The sequence below is a fragment of the Fundulus heteroclitus genome, chromosome 11 (assembly GCF_011125445.2).
Source record: "Fundulus heteroclitus isolate FHET01 chromosome 11, MU-UCD_Fhet_4.1, whole genome shotgun sequence".
Taxonomy (NCBI): Eukaryota; Metazoa; Chordata; class Actinopteri; order Cyprinodontiformes; family Fundulidae; genus Fundulus; species Fundulus heteroclitus.
The window spans coordinates 36,147,003-36,171,811 of NC_046371.1; the positions used below are offsets into that span (position 1 = coordinate 36,147,003).

The window sequence follows — 24,809 nt, forward strand, 5'->3', positions numbered from 1 at the left end:
TGGATGGACGCAGCGAGTTGTTTAGTGCAGTACAATCAGTCGTGTTGCTTTAATAGAGAGTACTACACAACTGTCTGCACTCAGTGAAGGAGTCAAACTGGCTGTTGTGAAACAATTCTTGTATTTTTTGTATCTTTTTTTAATTTTTTTTTATAAAATCCTGCCACTCGTTTGTGAGAATAAAGATGTATTCAAATTGTTCTTTGTATTTTGTGTATTGTATATTTTATTTTTCCTCCCATATACGGCCGTAAAGTGATTTCACTTCAATGTAAACTTTTCTTACAGCACTGGTTCACAGAACTCCCTCCTGTGTTGACCTTTGAACTGTCAAGATTTGAGTTCAACCAAGCCTTGGGACGACCTGAGAAGATCCACAACAAGCTAGAGTTCCCCTCTATGCTCTATATGGACAGGTGCTGGTTAAATTCTTTCATTACTCATTATTAAAGTGTTTACTGACCTGTAGTGTAAAACTAAAGGTTACAATTTGAATGTGTCCCACAGGTACATGGACAGAAACAGGGAAATAACCAGAATCAAGAGGGAGGAGATCAGAAGGCTGAAAGAGCATCTTACACTGCTGCAGCAGCGACTGGAGAGGTACGCTGTTGATCAGCAGAGCTCCCCCAGAAAGTGGGGGGTAGAGATTTCTCACTCTGACGGAGCCTTTCATCATCTGCCATTTTGCCCTCTCCATTTATTTCCCCTCTCCCTGCTGTTTCCGTCCATCTCGGTGACACTGGCCCTTCACTCTGCTTCCTTTCAGATATCTGAGTTACGGTTCAGGCCCCAAGAGGTTTCCTCTGGCAGATGTCCTCCAGTATGCCATGGAGTTTGCTTCCAGTAAGCCTGTGTGTACCTCCCCAGTGGAAGACATAGACACCTCAGCCCCCCCTGGTGGCACCACAGGACAACAGTTACCACCACCACCGAGGCACGTTCAGCTAAAAACCTGAGGGCTTTTTCAGTCTGTTTTATTGCTTTTTAGAAATTCTTGCATGAGAAAGATTCATTAAGAGACTTATATATTTAAATTTGGTGTACACCCATGTTTCCTGAATTAATTTCGGATGGATCGATGTCACTTTTCAGAACACTCGAGGACAGTTAAAACAAGAAAATGCATTTTAAGCTGACAAACTAAAAAAAAGACAACAGGGGTGGGGCAAATACTATTTTCTTTATTATTCTAGTGTTTAAATGATATACATGAAAACTGATGAAGTGCTTCGGAGTCAGATGGTAGGATACCTGAAGAGAGTCGATGTGGTCAAAATGAAGCCTGAATGTCTGTAAAGCTCTCACAGCTTTATGTTTCTCATTTATGCTCCCACACAAAAACTGCAGAAATATTGAAAACCATTTTGGGAAAGTAATCAGCCAATGAAATGACTTGGGTAGGTGGTCACCCTGGATTTTATTTCAGAGTAAAGGTGGATGATGCCCAACTTTCAGTATTCATATTTGTAAAAAGAACGTGAAAAAACATGTTTCCTTCCACTTCACAATTATGTGCTAGTTTTTGTCCAAACACAGGATTGGATTTGTTTTACAGCTAAATTTGTTTTTGTGGTTGTAAAGTGATATAAACGTGAAAAAGGTCCATGGAGTAGAAATACGTTTCATGGTACTGAAAAAGTTTGGCCTGTGAGGACGATTCCAACTTGCATCTTTGATAAACCACATCAGTATGTTTTCCAAACGGCACTAACATTGGTCTGGTTGCTACAACTGCATTACCTTCTGCTGACTTCATGCTTTTTTCCATCCCAGCAGCACTTCTGAGCTGGACTCCCTCCCTCCCCAAGAGAGCTCAGGCTCTGCTTCTGCTCCCACAGCAGCTGCCACTGCTGCTCAGCAGCAGAGAGTAGCTGTTCATAAGCCCTTCACCCAGTCCCGGCTGCCGCCCGACCTCCCCATGCACCCTGCCCCACGCCACATCACTGAAGAAGAGCTGAGGGTGCTAGAGGGCTGCTTGCATCGCTGGAGGAGCGAGGTGGAAAACGATACGCGTGGTAGGTACCCATGATGTCTCCATTATGCCTTCCCTAACCTCACTTTATGCGTCGGATTACAAAAGGGAACATTAGCCTAGCACAAAATGTTAAAGTGACGCTCTTTTCATCAGATCTGCAAGGCAGTATAACCAGAATCCACAGAACCATTGAGCTTATGTACTCAGACAAGTCTATGATGCAGGTGAGTAGTCAGATGATGAGAATGATCAGCTCCACGCTCTCTTTGTTCATCTGCATTTACAATGTCCTTTGTACTGTGGCAGGTTCCATACCGGCTCCATGCAGTGCTGGTCCATGAAGGTCAGGCCAACGCCGGCCACTACTGGGCTTACATTTACGACCCACATCAGCGCTGCTGGATGAAGTATAATGACATCTCAGTCACCAAGTCATCCTGGGAGGAGCTGGTCAGGGACTCTTTTGGAGGCTACCGTAATGCCAGTGCCTACTGTCTCATGTACATTAACGACAAGAAGCCATTCCTCATAGAAGGTACAAACGGACTACCACTCAGTCTGTCGTCATGTTTGTATGCTACAGCACCTGGTCACCATTTATAGATTGTGCTCGGCCTACCGGGCGTCAGAACCTCTAACTGATTTGGTTGTGTTTACCAAACAAGCTTTTATGAAGCATGCGAATATTGATAACATATATTTGTAAGGTTGCTGTGGACTTTCATGAAGGGGAGGGGTGATGAAACAGCATGTTGAGCAGGTTTGCTGTCCCACAAACTGAGAAACCACAAAACGTTGCACACAACTAAGAAACAGTGCATCAAAAAACATTTAAGTCTGCCTTAACAGGCAGCTGTGATTCTTTAGCTCACATAACACTGTTATTCTCGTTATCTAGTGACTGTATTTGACTTGCACATCCTCAGCATAAGCTGTGTGAGGGGAAACTCATTGTTCAGTAGGAGATCCTGTGAGGCGGCCTATGGAGGAAGCGTAGAGCAGTCCTGGACGCAGCTGCCTGGTTCGATTCCTGACCCTGGGAGCTTTACTGCTTGTCCTCCTCACTTCTGTTTCCACCCATTTTCTGGCTAATTACTGCGAAAAAAGGCAACTAGTGCCACCAAAGGGCTATTTCTTTAGAATAATGACGTATAACTGTTCATTCCCTCAACTTTTAACTCCCAGTTGTACTAAGGGTTTAAATCACCAGCTTTAGCACGATACAATGTTATATCGATTTGTTTATATTTGCTGATACATATTATTTTACGATTTCCAGTCAATACAATCACAATATGACGGGATGTCATCTGCCCATCTAACCCTGTTATTTACATCGATATCAACCTGCACAAAAAAAAACCCAAATATGATTTGACCATTTTATTTCTAAGATGTTGCATGTATCAGACATTTGAACCATAAACAACATTGTTATCATATTAAAATAATAGATCACCACTCATCTGCGTCTCTTGGAGCCGTCCACTTTAGTGGCGTCTCAAAATGTAAAGGAGCCCTCGACCAGGCTGAACATAAATGAGCCTACTGTCAACTACCAACACCCCCTCAGTTTAATCCTATTTTCCAGCAGTCCATATGATGATCATTATCCCGCTGTCTTGCAGAGGAGTTCGATAAAGAAACTGGCCAAATCCTCAGCGGCATGGACAAGCTGCCTCCAGACCTGAAGCAGTATGTGAAGGAGGATAACGAGCAGTTTGACAAGGAGATTGAAGAATGGGACGCCATGCAGGCTCGCAAGGCCCAACAGGAAAAGCTGGCCCTGGCTGCTGCTGCTGCAGCTGCTTCTGCAGCGCCGTCCAGCACATCCACCTCTTCTTCTTCTCCACAACCCATGAGTATCGCGTCCAGCCCCCCAGACAACACTGGTAGGCTTCATGAAAGTCATCAGGGTGGATTTGAAATTAATGCTCAAAGGGAAGCTGACATTTCTTAAAATAAAATCTATAATTGAAGTGCATTGAAATGAATTCTTTCAGCTCCGTTTATTTTTGTTAAACAAGCGTAATTCTTTCCTGCACTTATCTGTCTGTTGTCTCGTTGCCCTTCAGTACCCCAGCAAGATCCAGAGTACCTGGAGCAGCCATCGCCCACTAATGACTTCAAGCACCTGCAGGAGGACACGGAGAGGGCGATATCCAGAGCTGCTGCAGAACAGGAGGAGAGGAACCCTGAAGTCTTGTTAAATGCTGTATGTATAGGATGTACATGTCAATCAGTGCAGGATTGAATCGCAACTAAAGCTTCTAGAGAACATTGTCTAAACATGTGCTTTTTACCAACGCATTACATTTCAGTTCTTAAATTTGATGCACGCTGTCGGAGTATCAAAGTGAAAATCCACGATAAATTCAAACCTGTAGGCATCCAGTACTTGGTTTTAATAACCAGTGAAATTGTAAGCTGCGCCATCATTTCAGTCCTTTCTGGGGAAATGTTTTTTTTCTAAGTAAGCAGTCAACAGTTGTCCTAACTTCCTTTGCAGTGGGCTACTAGGACAAGGAAAATAAAAGCTAAATAAACTAACTCAATGCTAAGTTAATAAATCGCTAACCTGAAAAATCAATAGATTGCAAAGCTCACTATTCCAACTCCATCTCAGTATGGCAACATGTAATAATAGAAATAATAATAATTTTTATAACGCACTTTAAAATCATCCAACTTAAGAACAAGAAAATCATAGGGGAGGTCTTATTTGTTGAAGGCAGCCTGAAACTTCGGGCTGCTTTTGAAAGTCGTAAGGGAGTCTGCCGTCCTGACTGACTCAAGCAGCCGATTCAGGGAGGAGAAGGCACGGCCACCCATGGTTGATAGCCTAGTGCAGGGGAAAGAGAGGAGATTCTGGGTGCCAGATCTGAGTGACCAAGATGCAGACGGAGGAAAAAGGTCCTGGACGTAGGTTGGGCCAGTGTGGTGGGTTTGAGTTTAGCAGTGCCCCTCAGATGGTAGGAAGCAGTCTGGTAAACAGATTTAACGTGAGCAGTAAACGATAGGGAGGAGTCAAACTCAACACCAAGACTGGTGAAAAGTGAGGAGAGAGGGATTGTTGATGGTGATGTGGGTGATGCCAGGTTGTCTAGTTTGGGCAAGGAGGGGGTGCCGATGAGGATGGCCTCGGTCTTACTGCCATTTAACTTAATCTTGAACTTTGTTAGAATTTTCTGAGTTCAGCGTTAAGTAAATGCAGCTCTGCTGAGTAGTTAATCTTTATTAACGAAGATGAAAGTTTAGTTTTTCTACTGCTACTACTTGTACAGCACTCACAACTCTCTGCATGGACACTGCTGTTATGCTGTCTGTGCCAGAGTTAGAGGCCAAAGCAACACAGTGTATCAACCAGATTACCATCTGCTGTAAACGTACCTACCTTGTGACTGGAGCTAAGTAGAGTTAGCAAGAGAAGGTACCTAGTCGTGATTTTTCCAGCCAGGACACCTACTAACGGTAGCCCCTCCTCCTTAGCTGTTGCCCATGTCTCATTACTAGAGTTGATGCAGCATTGGATTTCTCTCGGAAGCTGTAGCTTGGAGCGTGGAATGACACCACACCTGAGTTGAGCACCTTCTAGCTGCAAGTAAGCCTGTGGCAATAACAGATAAATGAATTATTCGCATGATTAATTAAAATAGGTTTGATAGTTTCCATTTGTATGCTTGGTTTCCTTGTCTCCCTCTCTTTCTGCTAAAGAGACTGGATGACAAAAGGTTTCACTCCAATGCATCGGTCCCAGCTCACCCCTCTCTTTCTGGTTTCCTCAGCATAGGGAGGAGGGAACTCTTGTATCAGGGACTTGCCAGGCACATGGTTTCATTACATACCTCAGAGTGTAGCATGAGAGCTCGTTGAAGAGTACCAATCCAGAGAAACGCTAGTTGAGATTTGAAAAGAAGGAGAGGAAACTGCTTTAAGAGCTGACTGCTAAAGCTAGTGCGTGGTAACACTTTGGATTCAAACCCAATGACCGTGGTGGACCACTTAAGGTTGGTTTATGCTTGACGCACGTACGTCCTTTGAGGAAATGAGATGTGCAGATACAATGTCTGCAGCATTTATGCTCCATGCGGCTTTTCCTCCGAAGTAGAACTATCCTCCTAGACCCTAGAGGGCAGCGTTGTGCCAAGCCTGCTACACTCCACTACATGTAGAAGTAGAAAAAACAGTTATTTCCAACAGTTTTTTTTCTTCCAAGAGGGTGATCTTTATGGGCCAAGATTTACAACCCTCCGCAAGAAAGAGCGCTTGCTTGTTTGACATGTTTTTCCGTGCAGAACTATCCGCGTATTTAGGAATTTTCTTATGTGCGCGGAGCAGAAACCTTTGGTCGCACGAACGGGGCGTAGCCAAAATGATGTCAAGCATAAACCAGGTAGTAACCTGCGCAAGCCGCTATGTCACATTTGTTGTAAAACAGTCGCAGCTAAATATTGCAATACAACAAACATACATCTGTACCTAAAACATAATAATCTGATGCAGTTTTCCCAGCTGGGAATAAAACTACAAGCGAAAGGCCGTCTCCCTCTTCCTGACAGTCTACAATCATTGGAGCGTTTAGAGACAGCATAACAAAGGCCAGAGCAAAGTGGTGTGCACTCACAGACAGTGTTGTTAAGGGTTACCAGACATCCCCTATTTCCAGGGACAGTCTGCGTTTTGGATGACCTGTCCCCGGCTTCAATGTTTTATGAACGAGAACAAAAGCTGTTAGTGTTACAGAGTAGGAGAAGAAGAGACTAGTGCACAAATATTTAAAATGCCTTCCAGTTTCACAGTTACATGTTCTTTAGAAATAAAAATGTTATTGATCTTTAAAAGGATGTACTTGCATTATTATGCCATTATCATTATATTAGTTGAAAATTGTGTCCAAATGATATTATCCTTTATCACAATAATTTCAGGAACAATTTGTCATCCAGCTAAATTTCTTAGGCCTGACTGCAAGTTGGAAAACAGTGGATTTTCTCTTTGTTTCTGGCGCCAGCTACTGTTTGCAATTCAAGCTTATAACCTTTCAATTTATGTGTTAAAGTATTAAAAAGAATATATTCGCAAATTGAACTTTAACAGAACAATAAATGGCATTATGAGTGCTGATAAAACATTGATACCTGCAGCTTTCACTGCACTCTGTATACCCGGCAGCCATATTTGACTCTAAACTCAGGGCTGTTTGGCGAGCTTCAGCTTTCTCATTGTGAATTCTGACTTCAGAAGTGATTCTTGTTGTATTTCCAACGGGGAACTCAGAAGATCTTGATGAGAACGGAGGCTTCATGTCAAAATTTTGGTATTCAGCTTGTTCAATTTTTAAACATTGAAGTCCGGACAGTTGGACTGCAACAAAAGATGTTTAGATTGAGAGCTGCATTCTTAGATTTCACCTATGTTTTTTTTTCTCCTCCTCCATCTAACATATCTTGTCCTTTCATCTGTCCTTCCTGTTTACTTGTTACACTTTCTTTTCAGTCACCCCCCTCTCCCTTCACCCTTCAGCCTGAGGCCCAGATGAGCACTGCCCCCGCCCCACCCTCTGACCAGGTTACAGAGGATGAATCCTCTTGCCAGCGCACCGTAGAGGTGGCCATTCCTCATGTGGGCACCTTTGTCATTGAGTCAGAGGAGGGGGGTTATGATGACGAGGTAGCTTCAGCTCTATCTGAGCTTCTCTTCTGTCACTTTGTGCTCGCCCACGTTTCAGGCTGTTCAGTATGCCTCTTCACGTAGCTCTACGTATTATTACTGAGCTAGACTTTGTTCTGCTGACTGATTCAGGACTTGGCATCAGGCTGAAAATATGCACTGACACTAACCTGTTTGTTGGTCTATTTGCCGAGCCAATCTGCATTTTGGGTGTATGGCAGGAGGATCTGTAGCAGGAAGCTCTTTGCATTTGTTGGGGCGTGTTTTCATGTTGCTTTCATGAATATCTTAGGACTTATTTGTAAGGACTCCTTATTGTTTCCCCGGCTGTTTGTTGTGTTTTTCGCTGCTACGCAGATCTGTGTTGGTTATGTAAATTATACTCCATGAGGCTCATTCCTTCTATAGCTATAGGGCATTCCTCAAATGATGTCAAGTTCCAAAATTTAGACTACCTGCAGCATCTGGGCAGGTAGGCGACGTTTATTAGTTGTTGTTTTTCTCAGCGGCTTCAAAACATCCAACAATCTATGTGGGGTGTGGATGTGAGCTTCACTGTTGCCTTTAGTCCGCTTATTATCAGCCACTTTTGGCTTGTTTTTCTCTAAAGTCACTGTAACCTTTGTGAGTCAGCGGTTGCATTTTCTTGAGTTTGTTTCTGAACGTGCAGTCGCCTTTTTGGGCTTCATTCTTTTTCTGGTTTTCGCACCGTGCAGGCGGGGCTCAAGCCCCTTCTTCCACAACAACCTTTTTACAAGCAGTAAAAGTCCCAGTGTGTATAAAAACAGCTAAATATCTGCGTTTGTGATGATGAAAAGCAGAGTGTGTTGGTTTTGTTGCTGGTCTTCGGCATGTTTTCATGGATCAAATCGACTCTTTCATCTCACAGTGAATAAGAATAAAATTTCAAACTCGACACCAACCAAAATGCTTCATAGCATACTTGATAATGCAGCTACTTTTTTTGAAGGTACAGGGTGCTTTCTAGCTAAGAGGAGTAAATATGATTAATTACATTTTTATTAAAGTGTCCATTCCCTTTTTGGTTAAACGGTAGAAAATATAACACTTAGTGTAAGGGTTACACCTTTATATACATTTATATACGCCTTTATGGGAGTATATACCTTTGATTCATGTACCATGCAGTTTGATTTGATCTTATTTAATTACTTATCTTTATTGTGCTCCTGTAAGCTTCTATTTGCTTGTCAAATTGCTGATGATACAAATTAATTTTACTACTGAGGGACAAATAATCATTCTATAAAAAAAACAATCTAGTTATGGTGGATTGAAAGCACATATTTCATTGTGTAAGCAAAGATCTGGTCCTTGCAAATATATTCAGAAGAATAGATAATATTCTCTGTAGTGATCAGCAGCAGGGCAGGATTCTAAAGGTTCCTATGTTGTTCTGCTCCAATTGTTAGCTTCAGTCTGGCTCCTCCATATCCAATGTTATCTTTAGCCACATTAGCCTCTAAGAGCTTTACAGCTAAAGTAATGGAGGGAGTGGGCACACTGGCTTGTTTTGTTACTTCACTATTTATTAGCCAGCTGTGCCTTCAGGTGAATATCATTTCCCTTCATTCATTCACATCGCAGTAGAACGAAGCATTATGTAATGCAGAACTGCGCACCTGGGAGCTTAAACGGACAGAACCTGATCATTGGGTCATCTGTGTCCAAGATGCTAATATTAAAACAGTGTTAGCTAATGTCGTCGGGGAGGTATACTACTTCACTGTTGCAGATACAGGAGCGTTACTGACACTTTTACATTGTTCTTAAACATCTCTGTTGCGGCATAGCTTGTAATATTAGCGCAGCTAGCATGTGGCATCAATTAGCATCATTGTTTTCCCCGTCTGCCTTATAAAGAAACTATGTAGCTCTGAACAATGCTTTGGTGTTTGTCTCGTAAACGTAGACGGTCACATGTGTTTTTGTGTTCTATGCTAGCAGAGGTTAAACTTCCAGTAGCAGCTCATTGTTTTGGTCGGTATAGGCAAAAAATAGTATTGGTCAAAGTGACCAATCAGGTATGGTTTCTTTGCCATTGCAAACAATAATGAGAAGTGTATTTAATATCATGTCTTTAGTACAGGGGCCATAACAGGGGCCAGGACCATTTCTACAGGGGCATGGGCCACATTGATATTGACACAAATGAATATCATCTAACAATTCATATTTTAGTACTAGATAGATAGATAGATAGATAGATAGATAGATAGATAGATAGATAGATAGATAGATAGATGGCTTTATTACAGACTCAAGGTCCAAATTACAAAAAAGAAAAACGAATAAAAGAATAAAAGTACATTAAAAAAGAAAACTCCTAGCCTTTCAAACGGCAATCATACCAATGTACATGTACAGATGAGTATGATTTTATTAAAATATTTATTTTGACAACCCTATTCAGGCATAGCAAAACTAATGTTCTTCAGTGTAAGACCTAATTCGTACCTCCCAGTTGGCTTTACTGACTGGTGGAAATATGATAAATATGGAAGCCTTTGTTCTGGCTCGCTTTCACAATTGCAGAGAGGTGTTTATAGGCTGCCAGTAATCTTTAAACTGTCTTCTGTAAACTTTCATTTGTACAATAGGAATACTTGACTTTTGGTTTACTATAAGAGAAGCCTTTAATCATCTTTCCTACAGTTTTAATCTGCTGAAAAGACGTTCTAGCCCTCCTGGCTTGCTTTGGGAGATGCATCTTTACAGTGTGACTGAAAACTGAGTAATATTATCAGACTGGATCACAGTGGTTACTGACTTAAACATCAGTGAAAGCACTTAGACTATGTGGAAGTCTCACTAATACACTTTTAAATTGATCTGTCAAAGCTGTCAGAACAGAAACTGTATAAAACAAGAAATGGCCTAAAACTTTACTTTTGACTAGAAGGGTGTCAGAGGATAGATGTCAAAAAGTAGAAGTCTTCCAATTAAAATCTCTTCCTGTAAAGTTATAAAATCTGAACTGTAGAGAAGTTTAGACTGAAATGATACAATGCTGAGAAAATGCAACCAAGAAGCAATATATAGTAGTCTGTCTCCACAAAAGTACATCTTAAATGAAAAAGTCCTGCTCCTTACCAGGGCGATATTTTAGGGGAAATTTCTACATGCAGAGGAAACGGAGGAGAAGAAAAGATCCCTGTAGCCCAAACACTCTTCAAGAGGAAAAAGCAACGGGTTGCCGTATGAATCAGCTGATGAAATTTTCTGCCAAGAAGAGATCCCACACATGACACTTGACACTTAGTTTTGATTTATAATCCCAGATTTACTTTAAAATGAGCTTCATGTAATGCCAGCTACCTCAGTTCTTAGATTTTTGTGGAATGTGCTCTGAACACACTGGCTGTGTCTCTTGTTTGTGCCACTAACAGTGCATGGACCGCCGACTAACGAAAGGCATGCCCTAACCCTGTCTGCTCTGCTGCAGTGCCTGAGAGCCATGAAACGTGTATATTTAATCTATTTTACTCGGATGATATTTTATTTAACCTGGTTCCTGCTTTCTGGGTAGATAATGATGACCCCCAACATGCAGGGTATTATTATGGCCATTGGCAAATCCAGCAGCATATATGAAAAGAACGGGCCTGAGGCAGCCTTTTTTAAGGTACCACCTCTCTCCTTTTACCTTTCCCCATTCCACTGTTTGTCTCTTCCTACATCCACCTCCTCCTTTATGTGTTCGGTTCTGCATCCTACAGGTGCATCACTCTAAAGTCTGTTTGTAAAAATGTCATTTGTTGCAGTAATTGAATTTAAAAGGTGGAACTAATGTGATGATTCATTCCACACAGAGTGTAACCTGGCCAGCCGGATTGATGATGTGTAGCACTCTGTTCTGCACATTATCGTTCTGGGTCGGCTCCCATCGTATCCATTTGAGGAAAGGCGGGACATTCGGCACATCTCTCTGAGCTGATTGGGCGAAGCGACACCCAGTGTCTGCCTACCAAAGTTTGCTTTTAGCTGATCACTGTATCAAATGAGAATGTCTTAAGCAGGCACAAACATCTTTGCCATGCAAAAATTCACAAGGTGCTTCTTCCTGTTCTTCTTTCTAAGATGAAATTGTGGATTCTGACCAAACAGATGTGATAGCAGCAGCTACGCGTGCGTCCTCTTGCACTCCCATGTTCATTTTGGTTCGGCTGTGGGCTCTGCAGCTGCCCCGCCTTAAACCATAATGCTGCCACGTGATTGGCCAACTCATGCTGGGGGACAGCAGGATATGATGGATTCTTGTGTGTTTGCGAATGCACAGATGCCTCGAGAAATCAGCTTGGAGGCAAGGTCACGCAGTGATAAGAACCCACATTTCACCCTTTAAGAATATGTGAAGATTACATGGAACCGATAAAAATCCAAACTTAGTCTTGGTGTACTAATAATTATGTGACCAGCCTGTTTGGATCAGGTGACTCTTCTCAGAACTCCATAGAGTCTCTGAGGGGTTTAGGCCTGGCAGGTTTAACGCCCAGTCAGTCACAGTGAGACATCAATCTGGACTTGATAAGACTCAGTAGGACCAACAGCAGCAGATGACATGGCACCCCAAATCATCGCAGACTCTGGAAAGTTCCCACAGGACCCTGAGCCTCTCCTCTCTTCTTCCAGACTCTGGGACCTTGATTTCTAAATGAAACACAAAATTTGCTTTCATCTAAATAGAAGACTTTGAACTAATATGCAACGCTCCAGTCCTTTTCCTCCTTAAGTCGGGTAAGCTGGTTCTGATGCTGCCTCTTGGTTAATGAGTGTGGTGACTCTTGAAGTACCGACTCCAGCTACAGTCCACACCTTGTGAATCTATGAGGTCTGCTTCACAATTCTCTTCACAAGGGTTTTTCCCTTTCACTGTATAAACCTTTTTTCCTTCCACTCAGCACCCTGTGAACAACCAGCTTCTTCAGCAAAGGCCGTTGGTGGCCAGTCCTCCTTGTAGAGGTTGTCACCCACTGTCTGCTGGAAGTCAGCAGCCTTCACCGTCATCTGAATAGGCCAAATTATCTGTTCAAAGCAATCGTTCATATTTGTCTGCTGTAATATTCTAATTTTCAAAGAAATTGAATTTTGGGGTTTCATTAGTCATAGTGATAGAATTGAGCGAAATAGTCCCTTTGAATATATCAGTCTGTGTATGCAATGAATCTATAAATAGGTTTCACTTTTTGAATCTAATTACTGGAATAAATTATCTTCTTGCTACTTTAATTTATTAGGATGCACCATAACCATCACAGCCATTTAACAGATTTAAAAACATTACTGGAAAGCATATTTTTATTTGTTAAAAATGTTACTTTAAAATGCAGATGTTTTGCTCGTTTAAGTCTTTATAGTTATAGTTTCAAAGTAAAAGTCTTTTGTAATTTCTCAAAATGGACTAAATGAGAGAAGTAACCCCACCTACTGGGTTGCTCTGCTTGATCCACGGATGTTCCTGTGCTTTGTCTCTGATCAGGCCATCAAGCTGGAGTACGCCCGTCTTGTACGATTTGCCCAGGAGGACACGCCCCCTGAGATGGACTACAGACTGCACCATGTCATTGTTTATTTCATCCAAAACGAGGCGCCCAAAAAGATCCTGGAGAGGACTCTGCTCACGCAGTTTGCTGACAGAAACCTGGCCTTTGATGAGCGGTACATTAGATTCTTCAAATTCATATATTGACATGTGATTGCTCACTGCCTCAGGAGGGTGTTTTTAAATCCTGCTATGGGTCAATTCCAGTCAGTTCCTCCAAGAGTTTTAAATCAGTGCTTTTGCTTTAGCTTTACTCGCTGATAATTTGTTTCACTTCTCTTGAAAGAACTTAAACTATACATGCAGCCAATATTCCCCCTAATTTTTCATGTGCCTGAGCAAACTCACAAACTCCTCTGTGAGCAACATCACACATGCACACTGAGACTACATGGTCCAAAACCTGAGATTCTAACAAGTTACATGGCTTACTAAAAGAATCAAATTACAGCAATCATTTCTTTTACATTACTTAGTTTAGATAAAACTGATTGAGCCCGATTACATGAAAAAGACACAAAACCTTGACTTTTTTAAGAGCTGTACAGTATGCTTTATTTCAGAGTAGGGCTCCTGCTAAAGAACTGAGAGACATGCACATCTATCAGAGTTCAAGTTTTATTGCCATTAAATTATTTACATTTCTGCAGTGAGATTTAGCATAAGCATGTGGTGCTGTGTGCAGCCTGGCTTCTGTCAGTCTGCTCCAGGGCAGCTGTGGCTACAATGTAGCTCACCACCGTCAGGCTGGGAATGAGTGTGAATGACTGACTGTAGCGTAAATCAGACTTGATATAACGCTGTACAAGTAGGAGCCATCTGTGCCCGTATTCACAATGATCCCCAGAGTCCTCTCAGAGAGCTGCTACCTTAGCCTAAAAGTTCCTAGCTAGGAGTCTTAGTTTAAAGGTGATTCAGAGCGCTGCTGAGAGCGACTCTGAGAAAGGAAATGACAGAATGTTTTATGTTAGTGAGGAGGCGTGGTTGACCCGCTGTTAGCCATACGCTGATAGTACAACATGAAAACTAGCAAAACCTGTTGTTAGTCACACATCATCAAAATGTTTTAATGCACCTAATTTAGATCCTCATCATTTTGATTTATTTATTTTAACTCGCCAGTCATTTTACTACGTTATCTACTTGATATTAATGCACACTCACCCATTAGCATTTTACTGGGATTGCCTGCTTGTATAAAGCGGTCAGATTTGGCAAAATGACCGACATGAAATGGAGGAAACTAAATGGAAACAGCGGTGCACCTGTCCAGTTATCTTTGAGGGGAAGGAGTGTTGAAAGTTAAATTGGTCCCCGGATCACGGCACAACCAGAGTTTAAAGCATATTGTTGCAGATTAATGTGCCCTTTCTCTGCACGTCTTGGTGCTTTTATGCACCAGCCTGAAAAGTGAGCGCTCCGTGCAGCAATCAAAGCAAGGAGATACTCCTAGGAATCCTTGTGAATACGGACGCTGAAGTCCTCAGCCATGTGCTCATATAGAAACGTATAAACAGTTATTTTTCAAAAACTGAGGTAGAACAAGAAGGCTGGTCAGAAACCAGCAGAAGGCGTCACTGCAAAGGATCCAACTGCAGCTGATAACACCAGCGGAGAAACAGCGCTTCAGAAACAAACAGCAGGTCTAGCGCTGAAAAACCAACCAGATTGGTTTACAAACAGCACTTATGATCTCACATAAGCAAAGATCCCAAAAACACAGCCACATAAAGAGCTGACATGCAGCAGGAGTAACAAAGACGCACACCTCCACCTGCCCAACTATCAAGGCGTCTGCCCCACCCATCAATCAGTGGTGTGCTCCAATCAGCACCTGGCGCACACAGAGTGGGACGGTGGAACATCGTCTCACCAGCATTGCAAAATAGTACAGAATAGTTTAGTTTATTACTATTTTGTTTACGGTTATGTAATAGCCTTGCTATTATAGCTTTGAATTAGAATAGCTTTGCTGTGCGCGCTGAATCCAGATGCAGTGCACGATTGCACATATGCGCAGCTTCTAGGGAACACTGCATCTAAGCACCGGTGTGAGTGTAGCACCTTGTAAAAGTATTCTTACTCTGCAAACCTTTCAACATTGTAGTAGTTATAAAAAAAAATGGGTTTCTATTAAGTTTTGGCTTAGGAGGGCTGAATTAAAAACACGTTGCACTTCATAGATTTATTTTATTTATATGTTCCCTCCATATACAACTTCTTTGTGTTGATCTTCTAAATCCCAATAAAACACGTAGACGTGTGTGGTTGTCATGGGTGAAAGGGTTCTAGGGATGTGAAGTTTTCTTTGTATGAAGGCGGGTCAGGCACAGGTCTGTGTTCGCATCATTTCAAAGAATCCGTTACCCAAAGTCGTGTTTTTGGTGACGGCCTGCAGAGGGCAGCAAAGTGCATACTTCTGATGTGTGCTTGTGGTTCTTTTGATTTGTCAGCACAGACACAAATGCAACATTTCCACCCTGGAGATCCTTTTATACGCACATTACTTCTTGTTTTACTGAAGGCAATCTGCCAAGGCGTTTGTTGTCGTGTTTATTTAGTTTTTCACCATCTTTCTTAGATCTTGAGGATTCCCATCCTTTTACCGCTGCATTGTTAAAGTCATGTGGGGGCGTTGTGCTTAACTATCTCTTAAAACTTTTCCTCTGTGCATGTTGGCCTCAATCCATATTCATGAGCACAAAATTGATTTCTCCCTTCTCCTCTATTTTGAGCTAGATAATTAGATTTATGCGTGCATGTGGCCTCAATAGGAGCCTCCGGAGGAGTGTTTCACTTCTCCTCTCGGCAGTTACGAGTGATTCATTAGGCCGTGTTAGGGCCTTGGGGCAGTGTGGACCATTTCATCTCGTATAGTATCTCACGATGACTCAGCATCTTAACGCTCACACCAGTTCTTCTTCCCTTCCTCCCACCTCTGTTACAGATGTAAGAGCATTATGCAAGTGGCACGTGCTAAACTGGACCTGATTAAGCCTGAGGAGGTCAACATGGATGAGTATGAGGTGAGAAGTGGCACGTTCTCTTTTTCTGTGAAGCTGAAAAAGCACATTTGATCCCATTTTGTGTTTTCCCGCTTTTGCAACGTAAGCATGGGAAGGCAGGAGATTCCCGCTGTATAACGTTCAGTTAATATGCTGCAGTCTCACAGCATCATGACATCTGCACAAAACACTTAAAACCACAGTGTGTAACATGATCTAGTAGGTGATTTTAAAACAGAAAATCAACAATTATACTTGTATGTAAGGCACTGATTTGATACAAAGTATAGAACATGTAGCTAAAAATAGAAACACTTTTGATGTGCCGATTGTGCTTAGAGTATTATATCTTACTTTCTACCTGTTCCACCTGTTATCTACTGAGTTCCTGCACAGTCTTGGAAAATCTGAAATTTAATCTGACCATTTTACAACTCTGAATAAATATGGAAAAATAAAAGTTGTGTATAGAAAATAAAGTTTGAGCCATTATCCCATGCTAATAATCAGAATGTTTGAAAAAAAAAAAAAGGATTTTTACATGAATTTTTATCTAGATTTGTTTTTTGTTTTTTTTATGTGGCAAATCGATGTTTGCCACATCAAAACTTGAGTTTTTGCTCAACTCATTGATCATTGTGGTTAATAGGTCCAAGCAGGTAAACATTAAACTTGATGCACACTACAGCATAGCGCCACACTCCTCAGACTTCCAATTCCCTCTTTTGCCAAACCTGGATATATATTTTTTTGTCAGGGTTTGTGCAAAGTCTTAAAAAGTCTCAAAATGTCTATAATAGAGGACTTTAAATTGAAGGCTTTAAAAGACACGGAATGTTACAATGCCTTTTTAGTCAGGCTTGGCTTGATAGCGGTGAGTTTTGCACCCGTTTGCAGGTGGTCCCCAGCAATTGATACAAGGCTCGCTGTAAACGCAGCAGGCTAGGGACATTTGGTGTGAAAGCACTCAAATCTCACTACAAGACAGAGAACTATGAAGCAGCCAAAAGCTGGATGTACAGAGATGTGTATGCAAGAGTAAACAACATTTAAATTTAGAAGGAACAAATAACAACAAAATTAAGCAAAAACTAATTTCAACCAATGTAATCTTTAATAAATCAATGTAATGGATTCCCTTCTTTTCTTTGTGCTTATCCTGCTCCTGTTGAAGCTTTTTGACAAAAGCCTCTGAAATATGCTAATTCATAGCTTTAAATACTACTTTTGTAGCAATTTCTATTTCTTAAACATCCTGGGACTGCACAATTTTCCCTTATGCCAAGTAATTGATGAATAGTTTAATTGGATAATATTGCAACTTAAATATTTGTACTGTTTCTCTATCTGGGTCTTGCAAAAAAAAAAAAAGGGAAAATCTGTGACGATAACAGATACCCAGAAAAAATTAACAAAATAGATGGTATTAGAAATAGTGGCCAATACATTTCTACAAATTCAATGGACCGCAGCAGAATTTCTGAATCACAATCACTATATTTTCTGAATCAGCCGTAGTCTTTCATCCTTATTGGAACAAACTCCTTTTCATATGTGGTTCAGGAGAAAACAGAACTGTAGGCATGAAGTGGCTCCTTCGCATTTAAAGAGACATTACCAAAACAAGTTACTCTCAGATGAACCTCAGAACGGGGGTAAATTAATGAGGAATTCAGACCAAAGCATTGCAGTGTCACTTCATCTAGACCACAACTGAATTATTTCAATGTGAAAAGGAAGAACTGAAAAGTATGATATGTCCCCTTTAATGTGACTTTGAACTGTAGCAATGCTGTGACAGATGTCTTTTTCACTTTGATATTGATAACTGTGCCTAATGCAGTCTTGGACTCCAATCTGTTCTGATCATTTTATGTCTTTGATTTCCACAAACCTTATTGTTTTAACTTCTTTTTCTTTGACAGATGTGGCATCAAGACTACAGGAATTTCCGTGAGACAACAGTTCTGATGGTGACGGGTTTGGAGCTCTTCCAGAAGTCAAAGTATGCCGACATGTTCTCAGATAACCTCCGGTTTCTTTGAAGTAAATCAAAAAACGAAGCCACGGTGCTGGGCACAAGTCAGGGTGCGATAACTATCACCATCCCATTTCAAATTAAAAGTCTACACTCTCAGAGGGCATTTGTTTCAATACAAACTTGAAGAACAAATTAAAAAAAGTAACAAAACATTAAGAACAGCTAAGCAGATTTATTTTTTAGAAACCTCAAATGAAACACTGATACCCCTTAGAACTGCAGAACTTTATGGATCAATAATTCACCTTCCTCAACCAATAATACATTAATGTACAGATCCCATTTGTAGTTCTGTTTAAAAGTGCAAATATGTTTATGTGCAACCAGAAAAAAATGCTAATTTAGTACACAATATTGTTGGCAATCTGTTCTTCATCCTGTAAAATTGGCTTAAATAAACATGGGCCTCATGTGTTCTGTGAGTGAACATGCCATATTAGATTAAGGTCTTTATCTTTGTTATTGCCATTTTCCGTTTTGATCAATTTTAAAATTGTTCTGTTGCCCAGCACTAACTTCAAGTATCTAAGTAGGGAAAACGAAACATACATGTAAAAATGTTTATTATCTCATTGTCCTAAAGTTGTATTCTCCCTCCGTCTGTCCATCCAGTTGTTTTTTTTTGCAGGTTACACATTTAAAGCTTGATCATTTAACAAAAAAATTGTAAACTTTTGTATTTATGCTAAATATTTGAATTAAAAGGCCTTAGAATTCTATAATTTATGATGGAAAATTTATGAATCTGGACTTGAACATGTAAGACAACCCTGACCAGTTAAATAGTAATAGACCAGGGAGGGCAAACCTGCACCTGATGGCCGGGTCCAATGCATGATTTATATATGTCCCCACTTCATCATCACAAATCAAAACGCTGATTTGTGTCTTCAGCCTGTCGTTACTTCTCCAGGAGCCTGAGTGATTCAGGTGTTTAAAACATTTCTGACATGCAGGACACCGGCACCCATGGATCAGGATTGCCCTCTGTTATAAACACCTTTAAGCAAAGTGTCCCAGCTCAGCTTTTCCTGCAGGGGGCACCATTTCACAGTCAGAGCAGCTCCCTGATTGATAATTGTGCGGCAGGGTCACTGAGTTCTTTAGTCGGATCTCTAAAGTTTTCAGTGTTTCTTTGATGCAGCCTTATCTGATTGGAGTATTTGTTTATGTGTTCCTTTGCAGTTACGTGGAGGCCCTGATGTACCTCATTTACTCGTACCAGTACAACAGGGAGCTTTTGTTAAAAGGGCCGTACCGGGGACACGACGAGGAGTTCCTTGGATATCACCGTAGAGAGTGTTTGCTGGTGAGATGTTTCTCTCTGTATGAAAAGGCTTTTCATCTTTCATCCTGTTTGGAATATTACTTGAATCAGGGACATTATCTGCGCACAGAAATCTTTGCGTTAAGCAGTTCCTCCCTCTGATCTGCGTCTCCTCCTTGTTACTCCCTTTCCTCTCTATCAAACCTTCTTTGGCTAAAGTGACTCAGCAAAAAATAAGAGCGCTACATGTTTCCCCCTCAGCGATGAGCTTGGTGACTAAAATCAGATTGCTTTCTCTGAGATATTGCTTTGGCTTGCTTGAAGCCTACAAAAGATTCCACTGAAGTTTTTTTTTTTTTTTTTTTTAAATCTGATACTGACTGGTGAAAATCCTTTCAGCGTTGTGATGTGAGCCTCTTTTCATTTCTCCCCCACAAAGCAGCCTGTGCTCTGGTATTATTGGTTGGGGCCGGGGTTTTTTTTTTTTTTTTTTTTTTTTTTTTTTTTTTTTCAGTCCTATCCATTTTGTCCTCAGCTCTCTCTCTGCTGCACTCTGTAACCTTACACCAGCATTGTGCACATAATGTAATCATTGTAGTGGGAATAGGAAGCAGGAGGCCTAGCAAGTGTAAACACATTACCATGAGTCACAAGCGTGTCCTCAGCTAACCTCAGATAACTTCAGCCATGAGCGTCCTGAACCATCATCTCAGAATCCCTGGCCAGAACCCATGGCTCCGTCCACGCAGCTGTTTACCGACGGCTCTTGTTTTAATTGAAAACACAGCTAACGTCGACACACTTAGTGGACTTGGAAATTTAGCAAATCCAGCCTCGCTGCTCCTGATTCCAGACCGGCTCTCTCTCTCTGGGTCGTTCCTCAGAGAGGAGGTCAGCGAGTTTGTGTGTGACGACAAGGCGCGTGGAGGCCAAGAACGGAAAGAAAAGCTTGTATCTGCATTCAGGCAAGAATTTCAAAACCCGCTTTAGTCCCAAATCTAATAAAGGAAATGAAAAACATCTTTTGGAGGAGACAAAACAAAGACATGCTAATATAGAAGGAGGAAAACTGCAGACATTAACAAAGTATATATCAGCTTATTTCTCAGCCTGGTGCTGTGTAAAAGCCAGTTCACAGTTTTTATGCAACAATCCTGCAACTGTGAGCTGCAGGAGTTTCACCAAAGGTGACATAATGTTAGCATATTTAGGGCTTGTCAACAGCATTTATCAGTATTAGCTGCTTGATTAAATTAAAATGGATTAAACGGTCGTTGAGAGCTGGGCTACAGCAATTAATCGACGTAATGAATGTCGACTAAATTAAACCAATGCCAAATTCAATTGTCGACATGTCATATAGAAGCATGAGTGTGTAGTTTTCCTGACTGTGGTACATTAGAGGAAGTAGTGGGGACAGCATCCTCTCCATTGCCCCCCGCTCTGTTCTCTGCTAGCAAGCTAAACACAGGTAGCGTTCCTGTATGCTCTGATCTCTGGATCACTATGTTTCATTGACTGTAAACACAGTGACTACCACTGTGAGATGGGTAATTCTGTTGCTGTCTGCTCTCGCTATTAACACGAACTGGACCTGTCGGGCTGAAGTGCAGCGAGACAAAACAGGATGCCAAATCTCACCCATGGATAAGCTAGTTATGTGACTAGATCCCTCCAATCTGGGATTTTGCTTGTACCACTCACAGCCAATGGGCTTTTCTTTTATTGGCAGAATGTTGAGTCAGTTTTTATTTCCATTTTGGTGTATAATAATATTAATATAAAATTGATTAAGGGCTAATCAATGATAGCTGTTAGGGAACTACTACTGTAGGCGCTAACATGTTAGGAGCAACAGTAGATAGGAGTGGATCAGGCCATTCTGGAGTTGACATCTTATTCAGCACTTGGGTAAAGAACTAATTCACTGTTTTGAACAACTCTGGACTTCTTTGTTTAACTTTAATTGAAATCTGAAACAAAATCTGATGAACTGGACTGAATTGTTGTAAATGGAAAATCTACTCTTTAAAAGTGTTTTTGTGTCAAACCCTGTATTCTGCTTGGAAAAACCGTAGATTACATGTTCATTTCATAACAGTCATAGCTTTAGTGTTTTTGCAGCTTCCATGCTTTACTTGATGCAAGTTCTTTAACATGCTAAACCAAGCACTGAAATTATCCTTCTTGTTTTTTCCAGTGCTAGAATAGAAGTTTCACAAATAGTGTGAATAACTATGATTTTTACATTAAATAAATCACTGTATCAAGTCATATATATATATATATATATATATATATATATATATATATATATATATATATATATATATATATATATCTCTCATGAAGGCCTACATACATGTCCAGATATTTTAAAGATACCAGTATGTACCAGTGCTGAGAAAAGGAAGGTGTGCCTACAGAAACTACAGTTGGATTATTACAATAATACAGTGATTAAACAAGTAAATCATTTAAATAAGTAAAATAAAGTTGGCAAAAATCCTGATGGCTAGTTTCTGCCCTAGTTTAGAGACAGGTTGGTTTTCATCCAGGCATGGGCCGGCCACCAATATCAACCTATACCAACGTTTTAAACAGTTGCTTTTCAAGCAATGCAATTTTTATCAACTGAAGCTGTGCTGCCCCCTCCCCACCTGTTGCTGGACATTACTATCCAGCTGGCTTATACAATGCTACTGTACTTTTACACTTCAAATAAATCCAAAATCAGCAGCGTGGGAACATGTATGGTTGTACAAAATACAGTAATCACGTGGAAACTGAAGGAGCACCTCCCCCTCACTTACTAAAAGTAACACTGTTTGAATCTACAGTTAGCACTCACTTACATTTGAGTTGTTTATGAACTAAACGTTGTGTTGTACTCATTGGCTACCCTCTTCCCCCCATAGAAACTAAACGAGCAAGCGGCTGCCATGTTTGAGTCTGCAGAAGAGCCGGAGGTGACCACAGGCCTCGGCATTATGAACGAGCTGGTCGTACCGTGCATCCCTCTGCTGCTGGCCTACGACACAGAGAAAGACCTGCTCGCTGTAGAGGACATGAGGAACCGCTGGTGCTCCTACCTGGGCCAGGAGATGGAACGTAAGCCTCAATCTTTAAATATTTCTGGGTTGCAAACTCTGCCTCCATGTGAATACAGCTTCCAGGTCAGAGAGGCTAACGTTGCACAGAAAGAGCCCTGGAGCATGGAGATCCATTTTCAGCTCAATCTGGATAAGACGTGGATAAGAACTTTGTGGAGTTTGGACCAAAAACCACTGATCAGCCAGAGCATTAGAACTGTCTGATAGACAGTAGTTCTCCCTTCAGCCACAACATCAGCGCTAGAAAACAATGAGATTTCCACCAAATCAAAGCCCTTATAGTGAAGCCAAGCTCCCATCAGGCTCTGCTGGGCAGCATGCTGGACACAGCGGCTATCAGGGAATACTGCTCCATGAAAGCGGCTGTAGGTCAACAATAGCAACAAAACCAGGCTGCCCAAGATAAACCAGTCAGTGATTACCCTTTTGTTTGATTAAACTTCACTGTTCCTGCTGAAGAAAAGCATCCCACAGCATACTGCTGCTCAGATGGAGGTCCAGTTCCCTTATTTACTTCACTGTTGGTCGATCACTTCCAATCCCAATGAAATGCTGGGAGGTTTGGTTGTAATGTGACTAAATGGGGAAAAGTTTGAGGGAAGTGAAAACCTCTGGAACGCACATCCATGTTGTGTTTAAGGCTCACAAAACTAAGATGTCTAATTAACATAAAACGTCTGGGTGAGGATCCAGACGTGACTGTTATCGATGGTCGGTGGGAAAGTTTGGACTGAAGCTTTTATCAGTCTGTAGCGTTATCAGTCCAGAGAGAGCTGCTCGTCAGATTTCCTGGCCTTTGTTCAGGAAAAGCGGCGTATTATCACCCAGAGCCCAGTTCAGTCTCAGTGAGCTCACTTGGCTCCAGCTGTGGAACATGCTTCCTAACTTTATGTGAGATGACTTGGTAAATATTTACCTTGTGATTTGAGTCTTTAAAGGTTGCATTTGAATGGTTTAGTGATGCCACAGATGTTTATTCACCGTCTCTCTCTCTGTGCTCTTCCTGTTTCCAGCCAACCTGCAGGAGAAGCTCACAGACTTCCTCCCCAAGTTGCTAGACTGCTCAACGGAGATCAAAAGCTTCCACGACCCACCCAAGCTGCCCAGCTACTCCACTCTGGAGCTGTGCGAGCGCTTCGGCCGCATCATGGCGGCCCTGGGCAGGGGGCCCACCGAGGGAAGATGAGCTGACTCTCCCTGCTGGCCCGGCCCGCTCCGGGCACAAACACATGGACCTCGTTTAACCCATGCCTTCCTTATCAATCCAGGGGTCACTCGCTTGTTGCTGTTATTCCTCTGTTACTCTTCTGCTGCTATAGGTTTTATCATCATGAGTTTTCTTTTCACATTTCTTTTAAACAGAACAGTAGTGGAAGGCTGAGGACACGGACTGATGGAAGGGAATCAGTATTGTGAGCGGAGTTGGCGGCAGAGCTGCTGAGGGTTGAAAGCAATCACATTGTGCTTCAGCTTTGCAACAAAAACGCTTCAAGGTTTTCATAGTTAATATTGTTGCTGTTTGATTCAAGCTCCCCCCGCCACACTAATAGCCCTTTTTGAACCCCCTCTCTGCGTGGAATGGACCCTCTGGTGTTCTGCCACCTGTTTGGTACAGTATTACCATGTTTTATTTTTCTAAGGAAGTAAGGAAGAGAGCCTTCAGATGTCTCGGCGGCTCAGAGGATCTCTTATGGGTCTCATGTCTTTGTGAACTGTGCCAGAATGAGATGTTTTAAGTGCTGTGGTAGACAGCCGCAGGCTTCCTGTGGCTTGTTAATAATTTGAAAGAATAAAATTTTATTTATGGCCCTTTTAGGCCAACTAAATGATTGTTTTGCCTCAATTTATCCTTTCTTTTTCTGCTGGGACTGAAAAACTTGGTTGGTGCCATTTCTCATTAATGTCGCAGACATTTGGCAAGTAAGTAGAAGTTCTGTTTCTGATTCAGGTCCTGTAGGTTCTCAGAGACGGGAGGCAGAGCCGGGTTCTGTTAGCCTCCCCCAGCTGCTCATCAGGACTAGGCCGTCACTGATGTGATGCAAATTTCCAAACAGATTGTGACTGAAACAGTAAAAATACTAAATAATTTGATTTTTACACCATTCTTCCTCAATAATACAGATTTCCATGAACATAGAGCCCAGGGACGATTGCTGGAAGCTTTTATCTTCC

General features: G+C 41.6%; 1 protein-coding gene across 6 annotated transcripts in view; it reads left to right on the forward strand.

Annotated features, from left to right (window-relative positions):
* Window positions 1–24,463, forward strand: part of usp25 (ubiquitin specific peptidase 25) — a 55,629-nt gene extending 31,166 nt beyond the window's left edge. For 2 of the 6 annotated variants that reach the window (XM_021319298.2, XM_012868118.3), the window contains exons 11-26: window positions 289–416; window positions 508–603; window positions 770–937; window positions 1,777–2,018; window positions 2,132–2,202; window positions 2,285–2,513; window positions 3,607–3,870; window positions 4,054–4,193; window positions 7,475–7,648; window positions 11,199–11,294; window positions 13,149–13,327; window positions 16,159–16,237; window positions 18,142–18,221; window positions 19,443–19,566; window positions 22,443–22,635; window positions 23,651–24,463. In XM_021319298.2, the coding sequence (XP_021174973.2) occupies window positions 289–416; window positions 508–603; window positions 770–937; window positions 1,777–2,018; window positions 2,132–2,202; window positions 2,285–2,513; window positions 3,607–3,870; window positions 4,054–4,193; window positions 7,475–7,648; window positions 11,199–11,294; window positions 13,149–13,327; window positions 16,159–16,237; window positions 18,142–18,221; window positions 19,443–19,566; window positions 22,443–22,635; window positions 23,651–23,823 (2,436 nt within the window). In that variant the 3' untranslated portion in view covers window positions 23,824–24,463. The remainder of the gene's footprint in view (window positions 1–288; window positions 417–507; window positions 604–769; window positions 938–1,776; window positions 2,019–2,131; window positions 2,203–2,284; window positions 2,514–3,606; window positions 3,871–4,053; window positions 4,194–7,474; window positions 7,649–11,198; window positions 11,295–13,148; window positions 13,328–16,158; window positions 16,238–18,141; window positions 18,222–19,442; window positions 19,567–22,442; window positions 22,636–23,650) is intronic. The other 4 variants (XM_012868120.3, XM_012868119.3, XM_012868123.3 and 1 more) reach the window with 4 other exon arrangements.
* Window positions 24,464–24,809: the final 346 nt, after the last annotated feature.